General features: G+C 37.3%; 1 protein-coding gene across 3 annotated transcripts; it reads left to right on the forward strand.

Annotated features, from left to right (window-relative positions):
• The first annotated feature begins 2,437 nt into the window (after positions 1-2,437).
• On the forward strand, positions 2,438-11,004 carry bpnt1 (bisphosphate nucleotidase 1). Of its 3 annotated transcripts, XR_005279160.1 has the most exons (11): positions 2,438-2,691; positions 6,732-6,887; positions 6,983-7,087; positions 7,172-7,279; positions 7,400-7,448; positions 7,756-7,833; positions 7,950-8,041; positions 8,122-8,319; positions 10,382-10,487; positions 10,584-10,793; positions 10,833-11,004. XR_005279160.1 is itself a non-coding variant. In XM_038267632.1 (10 exons), the coding sequence occupies exons 2-10, from the start codon at positions 6,768-6,770 to the stop codon at positions 10,733-10,735; spliced, it is 1,008 nt and encodes a 335-aa protein (XP_038123560.1). In that variant the 5' UTR covers positions 2,438-2,691; positions 6,732-6,767; the 3' UTR covers positions 10,736-10,824. The 3 variants fall into 3 exon arrangements, 2 of the variants coding, with proteins under 2 accessions (XP_038123560.1, XP_038123561.1); XM_038267632.1 differs by lacking the exon at positions 10,833-11,004 and having other exon boundaries at positions 10,584-10,824; XM_038267633.1 differs by lacking the exons at positions 7,756-7,833; positions 10,833-11,004 and having other exon boundaries at positions 2,439-2,691; positions 10,584-10,824.
• Positions 11,005-11,615: the final 611 nt, after the last annotated feature.

An 11,615-nucleotide genomic window follows, 5' to 3' on the forward strand; every position in this document is an offset into this window, starting at 1 on the left:
CCAAACACATATTTCAAAACAAACAAAATTTACCTGAACATAAATAGAAACAAAACCCTCCACCAAACAAACCAGTCAGTATGTACAGCCAGAGAACTAACATTGATTATCGGAAATTGTCTGAAAAGGGGTATGAAGAAGTAAAACTTATTATTCATACCCCCTCTCTCTCTTTATATATATATATATATATATATATATATATATATATACGTATACACATCTACATATGTACATGTAAGCCCCCCTGCAATTCCCCTACAGGGATTTTATACAATTCTAAATGCATTAAAAATGTTTCTGGATTTAACTGCACTCAACTGAACTCAAAGATGAACCAACATTTTTTTTCCACTGATTTATTTGAAGTTGAATTTTTTTTATACACATTTAACTTTCTTCAGGGGTTTAATCTTAACTGTGATACTTGGTAGAGATTTTGATAAATAAGATGTGTTGATTAAATTTTTTTTATGCCTCTGAACCTTGGTGTAGGGTGAGGATTTTAAATTGTATCTATCTTGATTAAAAACTGCTCAATAAAAAATCAAAGATGAAGTTTTGTGCTTTCAGCAATCTTTGTGTAGATTTGAGGGTTGTTTTATTTTAATATAGATTCTTTAAATTAACTTTGCTATTTAAAAAATAAAACTTCCAAACACTCATTACTGGAACTTTATTTCATGATTGATGATGCAAAACAAAAAGTTATCAGATTGAAAAATAATTTGGGGAAAAAAAATCATTTAGAAATTAAACCTGTAACTATTTGTATACACTATATTGCCAAAAGTATTTGCTCACCCATCCAAATTATTGGAATCAGGTGTTCCAATCACTTCCATGGCCACAGGTGTATAAATTCAAGCACCTAGGCATGCAGACTGTTTTTACAAACATTTGTGAAAGAATGGGTCGCTCTCAGGAGCTCAGTGAATTCCAGCGTGGAACTGTGATAGGATGCCACCTGTGCAACAAATCCAGTCGTGAAATTTCCTCGCTCCTAAATATTCCACAGTCAACTGTCAGCTGTATTATAAGAAAATGGAAGTGTTTGGGAACGACAGCAACTCAGCCACGAAGTGGTAGGCCACGTAAACTGACGGAGCGGGGTCAGCGGATGCTGACGCGCATAGTGCGAAGAGGTCGCCAACTTTCTGCAGAGTCAATCACTACAGACCTCCAAACTTCATGTGGCCTTCAGATTAGCTCAAGAACAGTGCGCAGAGAGCTTCATGGAATGGGTTTCCATGGTCGAGCAGCTGCATCCAAGCCATACATCACCAAGTGCAATGCAAAGCGTCGGATGCGGTGGTGTAAAGCACGCCGCCACTGGACTCTAGAGCAGTGGAGACGCGTTCTCTGGAGTGACGAATCGCGCTTCTCCATCTGGCAATCTGATGGACGGGTCTGGGTTTGGCGGTTGCCAGGAGAACGGTACTTGTCTGACTGCATTGTGCCAAGTGTAAAGTTTGGTGGAGGGGGGATTATGGTGTGGGGTTGTTTTTCAGGAGCTGGGCTTGGCCCCTTAGTTCCAGTGAAAGGAACTCTGAATGCTTCAGCATACCAAGACATTTTGGACAATTCCATGCTCCCAACTTTGTGGGAACAGTTTGGAGCTGGCCCCTTCCTCTTCCAACATGACTGTGCACCAGTACACAAAGCAAGGTCCATAAAGACATGGATGACAGAGTCTGGTGTGGATGAACTTGACTGGCCTGCACAGAGTCCTGACCTCAACCCGATAGAACACCTTTGGGATGAATTAGAGCGGAGACTGAGAGCCAGGCCTTCTCGTCCAACATCAGTGTGCGACCTCACAAATGCGCTTCTGGAAGAATGGTCAAAAATTCCCATAAACACACTCCTAAACCTTGTGGACAGCCTTCCCAGAAGAGTTGAAGCTGTTCTAGCTGCAAAGGGTGGACCGACGTCATATTGAACCCTATGGATTAGGAACGGGATGTCACTTAAGCTCATATGTGAGTCAAGGCAGGTGAGCAAATACTTTTGGCAATATAGTGTATATGTGGACTGAACAACGTTTTAGTAAAACTTAGTGAAGTTTAATCAAAATCCTGTTGCTGTATAGGCCCCTTATTGCCCATGAATCTTAAAAAGGCTTGAATTGATAGTTCACTTGCTGAAAATCAAAACCGGAATTATAATCATCCTTTAAATCTCTGCTTAGGTCCTATTTCATGCATGCTGGAAGTGGTTGCAAGTAGATCAATGACTAATAGCGATTAAAAATAACTTTTCCAATAAAACTAATTGGATTCTGGATATAGATGAAGTAAAGCATCAGACGGATTTAACCCCTGTATGATTTCCAAATATGATGAGGGAAACCTCAATACTCTTTATTGCCACTTGATGGCGGTAAAGCATCACGTTGTTTGCTGTTCAACGTCACAACAAGAGGAGGAAAAAGAAGAAGATAGTTTATTCAACATACTTCCGCGTTTTATGTTTACTTTTCACCTGCAAAACTAATCACTGTAAGTCTTGAAAGATAGATAGCTGCAATATTTAACGTGCATTTCCAGTTTTCGTAATGTTTATTAAGGGTTTGTCCCGCAGTATATCTTGGTTGCATTAAAGCAGCTGGATTGTTGCTTGCTAAGTAGTTTTGTAGTTATCAGTCCTCCAACCAAAGGTCTGCGACACCTTCAGACGGCTACTCATCCTGTAAGTATTATAACAGCTGAAATACACTCGAAAATAATAATTTAGCTCTTTCTAAACATTTTGAATTTGATATTTCGTCGTCAATGGCATACAAGCTAGTTATTGTTAGATTCAATGGTTAAACAGTGACCTAATAGATGTAGAATCAGAATCAGACATACTTTTATAATACCAGAGGGATATAACTTTTGTTACACGCTCCAGATATACGCACATTTTATATACATATATATATATATATATATATATATATATATATATATATATATATATATATATATATATATATATATATATATATATGCATTTGTATAACCATAAATCATGGACCAACAGCTGAGAGCAAAGGCATTAACCAATGCAGCGTCTACATATGCAACAAATACATGTGCAACTTAGACATATGCAGACAACACATATGCAACAACAGCACAACATCTAGACATTGTACATCTGCTTATTTTTTACACAAACGGAACCTCATAATTTTTGACACAAATGGTTTCTAGTCCAGTCCAGTGTGAAAATAAATTTAAAAAATACCCTCGATCACACTTTTAGTGCATGCACAAGTTTTTAAATTTTTTTTTTACAATTTTGGTTGGCTTCTATGTAGATAGCTCTTATAATTTATGGCATATTTTAGAGTCTTTATGCTCCATGTAACAATTTAGCAATTACTAAAGATACGAAAGATGTTACCTTTTTGGAGCATATTATTATCCTGTTACAACACCTGTATTTAGAGGTGTTAAGAAAAAACTATAAAATACTTACTGTAGCATAAGATTACCGTAATAAAAAAGCCGTTTTAGTCAAATATTTGTCTGTGTTTTTGCTGCCACCTTGCATGCTGCACAAGCTCATATACAACTGTGTGTTCATGTTAATGGACTATATAGACAAGATAAGTTTATCGATCTGCATAAGGCTCAGTCTGTTTGTGGATCCATGCATGTATCTGATGTAGTTAAATGAGTGTGCAAGTGAAGAGAGTAAATATAATAGGCAATTTTTCTTTTAGGATATTGATGATTAACAGGGTCCAGAGGGAAAGTAATTATAAGCAGCTGTGCTGTGTTTAATCAGTTCTTGTTTGTTATACCCACAGATTTTATTGGTTTGTTGTAAGATGTTGTTGCTCGGCACTTTAAGGGCAGTGTCTTGTGATATTTTTTTAGCTGTCATAAGTTAAATTCAGTTCAGTTTATTTATAAAGCTCAAATTCACAATGTATGTAATCTAAAAGTACTTGCCAAGAAAGCAAATTCAATCCAATCATAAAGACTAGATTATGAGTCAGTTACATGCATCCTGTATTAAACTCAGGTTCAGTTGATTATTTAAATTTGTAGGGCTGCATATTAAAAGTGGTTCTTGTAAAAAAAGGGAAGGAAATATAGCTGAGAAAATTGATTGGATTAATTGTGATTAATCTATTATCAAAATAATCATCAACTGATTTACTAATTGATTAATCGTTAACTGGAGTAAAGAGACTGTAAAACATGCCTTAAGCTGACATAGCAACCCACCTTGAGCAGGGACTATACCAAAATTGTAAAAAAATATAAACATTTTGCATTTAGATAAAAAAAAAAGTTTTTTGTCTGATAATATGCTCTATACAGGACTCCTCAGGAGGAAAAGATTTAGTTTCAACTGGTTCTGTTCGCCAAAAGTCTTCTTTATAGAACCTTTTACTATCCGATTATTAATCGATTAATAAAAAAAATAACTGACAGATTAATCGATTTGCAAAATAATCGTTAGTTGCAGCCCTAGCAGCCTGCTGCTGTTATCGACCCAGAGTACGAATCATTGGGACTGATCATCCATTTCTTATTCTCTTTATTGACTAACTCACTCATCCAGTCTAGCTCATATTGATTTAAACAAGTGTGACTCAACTTATATCTTTATTTTTAAGCAAACAGTATATTTGTTGAACATCACAAGGGTGTAAGATGACCTTGCGGAAAACTTTGCAGAGTTTCTTAACAGGATAAACATCTGTGCAGAAGCTGGGAATGGTCAGTTTGAAATAGGTGTTGTTTACATTGGTTATTGGTTCCAGGTACTTAGAGATTCACTTCCATACAGAAAGCCCATATTCTTATCTTCAGGTAACAGAGTACATGTCAGATTAAATAATGCTACTTACACTTCAGCGATAGTATCTAGGTGTTACTTTATTGTATGTCTTGTAACATGTCCGTTGGTTGTGCTATCCTTTTTACATCTCTTTGCAGGTGATGAAGTAGACTGAATATGTTTTATCATTATCTCCCTTTTATCTCCTCTTTCTTTCATCTTTTCTCCTTTTTTTTCTGTTTTTCCTTTCCTGTTCTACCTACATTGCAGTAATCTGTAAAACTCCCTGCAGAATTATAATAAAGCAATTTATATGCATAAAACAAGCGGAGCACTATGGCGATTGCCGTACTTTTCCTCTTGTGAAAGTAAAATTTGTTGGGCTCGTTTTGGTATCAATTATCAATTATTCTTATTGCCACATTGCCAGACAGGACACTGTTAAAAAAAAATGAATTGATGAAAATGAATTAGGTGTTGTTTAAACAGTAACAAGCAAGAGCAATTAGTAAAACAGTTACAAGGAAACACCTCAAGAGGTCAGTTCTGTGGAAACCATTGTGTTGTGCAAAAGAGTTTCTGTTAATGTTTTGTAACCTCTTTTACGCACAAAAGTGATCTATATGTAGAGGGGGAATGAGCCACCCCAGTCAGAGCTCACGGAGAGATTTTGTGTAACTGTGAGCTCTCCACTTGCAAGTAGGGGTGGGTATTGGCAAAAAATTCGTTAATCGATTCAAATCACGATTCACATGCCACGATGCGATTCTATCACGATGCATCACGATACTTGAAGTGATACTTCAGTGAAAATATCGCAATGCATCGTGATGCATTGCGATATTTTCACTGAACACTGTAAGAAAAAGATACAGCCCTTACCAGTGGCTGACTGGCTGGGTATGATCTGGATAGTGTCTTCAATTGATACATAACTGAAAGCAACTGAATTCATACATAGCTGTATTTATGGAAATGACTTTTGGAGGTGTTGTCATGAAAACAAATACTGGACACAAATATTACTATTACAGGCATGGACACACTGACAAAAAGATTTTAAGATTCATCAAACTTAAAATAACAAAATAAGGATAATCAGTGCCGTTTACATGGCCTCAGTGGTCCTTTAAACCAATGAAACATTCAAATGTATATTTCCCCTTTTGGAAATGACGTGCATCATATCAATTTCCTTTTTACCTGCTTTGTTTTTAAAGCCAAAATGCATCCAAGCATCTAACTTGAAATGTGATGTAGCTGCGGGGCAAATTTTCATAGTGTCCTCCATGTTTTATTTCATATGACTCGTCGCAGTATCCCACGGCCGGACATGCTTGTGACACAAGGCAGCGAGCGTCAACACATCCGCAGCGACATCTGCTGGACTGGAAGTTGTATTCCACTTGGTTTGGCTGATGTGCGCCAACCATTAATGTATTTTATTTGTTCTTTTTTTTTTGTAACAATCGATTCTTGCCTTCAAGAATCGATGCAGTAGATCACAAAAATTAGAATCGCGATGCATCGTCATGACGATTATTTTGCACACCCTTACTTGCAAGTGTCTAAATTAAAAGGAAGCTTTGTTCCTTGCAGTCTGCTGTGTCTCAGTCTCCAATTTCTAACAGACTTTACACAAGACATTTATTTAAAAAGATTGTTATAAAATAAATGTCTTGTTTAAAGGTTTTCTATCTATGTTCACAGTTTGAAAAATAACCCAGTTATTTTGAATGAACACCTGCCATACTTAACTCCTAGTAACTTCTTTAACAAGCATCAGGGAGCTTAACATGCTCTGTACTGTTTTCTGTTACAGATGTAAGAATATTCTGTTATTTGATTTGCTGTTTGGTCAGAATCCTATTTGAATATGTGATAAACTTTCTGTATTTACCAATGACATATTCAAGCTAAAGTATTCATGATTTGACTTTTCTCAGGTTCTTTAAGAGTTACCGGCAATCAACTACAGAGAAATGTCTGGTAATCCTGCTGTGGTGATGCGGCTGGTGGCGTCGGCTTATTCAGTGGCTGAAAAGGCTGGGGCCATAGTAAGGAAGGTGCTTCACAGCGGAGATCTTGGCATCGTAGAAAAGGTATGAGCTGTCTAGATTTATTTGGAAGGACAGACCAGTGGAGAAATGAACTAGTCTTAAATTGATTTTTATGTATTTTTGTATCTTTTGCACAGACAGGAGCTAATGATCTCCAGACGCTCGCAGACCGACTGGCACAGAAAAGCATTTGTGCCTCACTGTACAGAAGTTTCCCCAACATCACCATCATTGGAGAGGAGGTAACTGAGTACTGAGTCATTTATAAAACTTTATTACGTTAAATCAGATCAATAAAATGCATCTTTGCTTTCTGTTGTTTGCAGGATCTTCCGTCTGAGGAGGTGCAGGAGGATCTGATTGAGAGTGGCCAAGCAGAAGAAATCCTTCAGAAAAGCTGTCCAGAAGATTATAAGGCACTCAAAGAAGAAGAAGTAAGAAGAAAGAAGAAAGGAAAAATGCTTACATAATTTTTTTTTTAGTTCTTAGAGGGTTTAAAATGTCCTTCCTTACCGTATGCATGTCTGATTGTAAAATGTTTGTGTGATTCACAGCTAGTTGTTTGGGTGGATCCCCTTGATGGCACAAAGGAATATACTGAAGGTCAGTGGGTTTTTTTTAATTATTTTTTAAGCATTTTCTAAAAATTCTTCTTGATGATAAAATAAATCTTACGGCAAAATGGAGCCAAAAAGGGTTAAAAAAAATAAATAAAAAATCAAGTATCCACAGATTTTAATTACCCCAGGAGTTTTTGGCTGCTGATTATTCTGTGCACCAGTTAGTTTGATTGGTTTGGTTCTCTTTCCTCACTGCTACACCATAAGTTTCATAGCGTTTGCGTTTCTTTTTATTTCCTTGGACTCCTCTGCTACCTTCCTCTCTATTGTCCTTTCTTTGCTGCCTTCAGCTTCAAGGTGTCTCCATCTTCAAGATGTTGTCCAGAAACCACTCAAAGGGTTGAACAAGACTCACGGCACAGCTATGTGTATGGCAGTGTAGAATGTGCACTTTTAATGGCCACTTCAGAATTATTTCCCAGTCAGACAAAAGGTGGTAATATAGCCTTTTTACTTCAACTAAACTTCTCGTTTCTGGATTTAGGGCTGTTGGACAACGTGACAGTTCTCATTGGTATTGCTTATGAAGGCAGAGCAATTGCCGGCGTCATCAACCAGCCATTCTACAACTACCAGGTTCAAACCAGCCTGTGAAATATCTGCATCTTTGCTTTAAAAGATGCACCACTAACTTGTTTTGGTGCCTTTCTCACCAGCTTGGATCAGGAGCAGCTTTAGGGAGAACGATGTGGGGAATGCTTGGATTGGGCGCATTTGGGTTCGAGCTGCGGGAAGTTCCAGCTGATAAGCGAATTGTCACCACCACCCGTTCCCATAGCAACAAGACAGTGACAGACTGTGTTAACGCCATGGAGCCTCACGAAGTTATAAGAGTAGGGGGTGCTGGGAACAAGGTGAGTCGGATTTGAAGCTTAAAGCTGTAGGGAAGTCATATTTGAATGTCAAATCATTCTGGCTTAAATATGTACATAAATGTACTCTTTATCAGACTATATTGTCCTAAAATTTAGAAAATATCTATTTAAAAAAAAATCCTATCTTAAAATCTGTTCTGATTTTTCATTATGTTATGCAGGCCAGTTAGTTATACGTCAGCTTGTACACCTAAATTCGGCCAATCGTATATCAACGATAGTCTGTGAATAACATTTATTCGGTCATAGCATCTTGATTCATATTTTAGAAGCTAATATACGCAACGGTTGAAATAAGAAATAAGAATCATTTGCTTTACCATTGAGTACGTCCCAGTGGTCGTGGGGATGGACGTCTGTGTCTTCAGCAGGCGTAGAGCTAACAGAACTGGCAGCGTTGCGAGAGAAGGGCTCAAACATGTACGGCTGTAAGCCTTCTACACCAAACCAAGCTTCGGCCGCCCTGGTGTCATCTTCCAGAACATCTTCGTCCCCGCTTTCCTCCTATAATAAAAAATGTATGACGGAGGAGACTCATCCATGAACTCCGACACAAAACTCTCCTCCTCTTGCATGTTTCCGCTGTCCATAGCGTTCCTTGACAGCCTCGTTTCTACATCACCAATTTAGTGCTACTTGGTCCCAATGTAATTTCCCATTGGGAACCTACTAGCACTAAGTTGCTAACTAGTTAGCAAGATGCTTCTGAGACACCGGCCACAACCGAACTTGCTTGCAAATCTTCCGCCACAACAATCCCGCCCCCTTGGTAAACGACCAATCACATTCACTCTATACACTACTGTAAAGTTGGGCACCACTCGGAAGAATTCGAAAATGCAACGGTTGGAACAGCCGCCTGCCTACGACTTTTAAGTGCTCCAGATGTTGTAAACGTACAGAATGGGAAACATGTTAGAACACTTTCATTTATTTGGACATAAAGCTTTAAAGGAGGATCAGAGTTTATAGATCTGCTTGGAGATTGGTTTAAAAATAAAGCTAATATTGTATTTTCTGGACTATAGAGCACACCTCACTATAAGCTGCGCACACTGAATAAAAAAAAAAACAACAACAAAAAAACTGGAAACGTACATATATAAGCTGCACAGGCTATAAGCCACTGATATCTACTGAATTGTCTACTACTAAACCTGTAGAGGGAGCTCTACATATAGCCACCAGAGAAGGGATGAAGAAGAATGCTAGCTCCTGTTAGCTTGTTTGTTCGCAGCAGTAAGATCTTCAACTGAAAGATGGGGCTTCGTCAGCTCTTTATTTCTGCTCTGCAGGAGTTTTGCCCAGTTTCTTCCTTGGTTTGGCAGCTTTAATGCAGCAAATAAATAGAAAATGTGTAAATTTGGGACATTTGTTCTCCATTGTGCCTGCTGCTAGCATGTCATTGTGCTAAATGAAAGCCCCTTGTTCTTTCATTTCCAACTTTGACTTCCCCCTCTGGCGGTTAGGGAAAAAAATCCATAGAAAAGCTGCACCTTCTTAATCCACATGGTTCAAAGCTTGGCAAAAAAGTAGTTGCTTATAGTCCGGAATATACTGTACACATGACACTGAAATATTTAAATTTGCATTTAACTCTCTGCGATGTGCCTGAAGAGTGTATCACGATATGAGCATCTGGTATTAGTTGATATTTTTAAATATTGATTCGTTTTTTTATTTTAAGCTAAATCGACCGTGGAAAAAAAGCCAACATTTAAATTGTAACCCTGACCCTATTTAAACTTAATCTTTAGAAGTAGGTCAGTCCTACAACCAACTTTGCTTAGTTTAATTTGACCACAAAAAGTCGAGAGGTTAGATTATTTGCCTACATCACCCAGAATGCTTTGTAGTTCTGGATTAAAGTTCAGTGAAATCATTGAAAGTATTATAAAAAAAAAAATATTTTCTATTAATATTGATGAGGTGTCTTTTGAAATATCTATTGTTATTGTTTTATTGCAGTGACCTAATTGCACAAAAAAGAGATTTGGTTTATATTTTAAGAACTCCAGCTAATTGATTCCCCCTTCTTCAGATAATCCAGCTCATTGAAGGGAAAGCTTCTGCCTATGTTTTTGCCAGTCCAGGGTGTAAAAAATGGGATACCTGTGCTCCAGAGGCAATACTACATGCTGTCGGAGGTAACAAAGGTTTTTAAGCATTCAAAAGAGGTTTTCTGTAAATGATGATGTTAAGGATAAATGATCTCATCTGTTTTTTTTTTTTTCCTGGTACAGGAAGACTGACCGACATGTTTGGAAATACTTATTGCTATAATGCAGATGTAAAGCACATGAACTCTGCAGGGGTTCTTGCTACACTACGCAATCATGATTACTACGTCAGCAGGGTGCCACCATCTGTGCAGCAAGCCCTTAAGTCAGAATGAGGACTGTCATGATGGCGGTCTGGGACAAAAGAAGTTCTTGGTCCTTCTATTTCTGTCTTCTGTTTTTTTTTTTTGTTTTTTTTTTATGACAATTTGATTTTTTTTTTTTGCCACAATACTTCTTTTATAATCTTGTTAAGAAACTTTGGCCTGAGAATTTACTTCAAAGCAAAATTCATGTTTTTTTTTTATCCTGTTCTTTCCACAAAATAGTTTTGGGAAAAGTCTCTCCCATATAATGTTATTTTATTTGTAAATTTGAGAGTCTTTGTTTTTGATTAGCAGTGGTTTTAGCATCAAAACTCAGAGGATAGTTTCTTTTTATTCCCAGTCTCTTTAACACAAATGAGGCCTGCAGGGCTTCAGGTGTTCTTAGTTCTTTCCTTTCCTCCTGATCGGTAGCTGATGTTTCTTTGGAGTATTGTTTTTCTGCTCAGCATGTCCTCTCCAATCCCTCTAACTTTGGTTAAACTTTGCAACCTGGTTGATGTCATTGACTTTGTTTCATGGTTGCTCTCTAACTACTTTACTGTGTGACAATTTTTGTCAAAGTTATTTTCATGGGTTTGGCAGTAATCAGATATGGGTGCAGCTGCTAATAGTTTGGCACCTTTCCAGAAATTAGGTTCATTTGAGGTGATTTATGATATAAACAATAGGAATTTATTTTTCAAAAGGCTTTTCTTCTTTAGTATGATTTGAACCAAAACTCTTTTAGAACCACTGATATGTCGCTCTGCTTTTTTTAGGATCCGGGGTTTAGATGGACAGCCCTACTACTAATATGTACTGAAAGAAATATATTTATTGTTAAAAGAACCATTTTTGTCATATTTGGTTAAAGTTATCAACAGACTTCAAAGTGGTTATTTGACATTAG

This window comes from Cyprinodon tularosa, unplaced genomic scaffold (assembly GCF_016077235.1).
Source record: "Cyprinodon tularosa strain WSP-4 unplaced genomic scaffold, ASM1607723v1 ctg68, whole genome shotgun sequence".
NCBI lineage: Eukaryota > Metazoa > Chordata > Actinopteri > Cyprinodontiformes > Cyprinodontidae > Cyprinodon > Cyprinodon tularosa.

Coding starts and splice junctions, on each gene's coding strand:
- bpnt1 (XM_038267632.1), top strand. CDS start 6,768: ATGTCTGGTAATCCTGCTGTGGTGATGCGGCTGGTGGCGTCGGCTTAT. Junction 6,888..6,982: donor ATCTTGGCATCGTAGAAAAG/GTATGAGCTGTC, acceptor TCTTTTGCACAG/ACAGGAGCTAATGATCTCCA. Junction 10,488..10,583: donor AATACTACATGCTGTCGGAG/GTAACAAAGGTT, acceptor TTCCTGGTACAG/GAAGACTGACCGACATGTTT.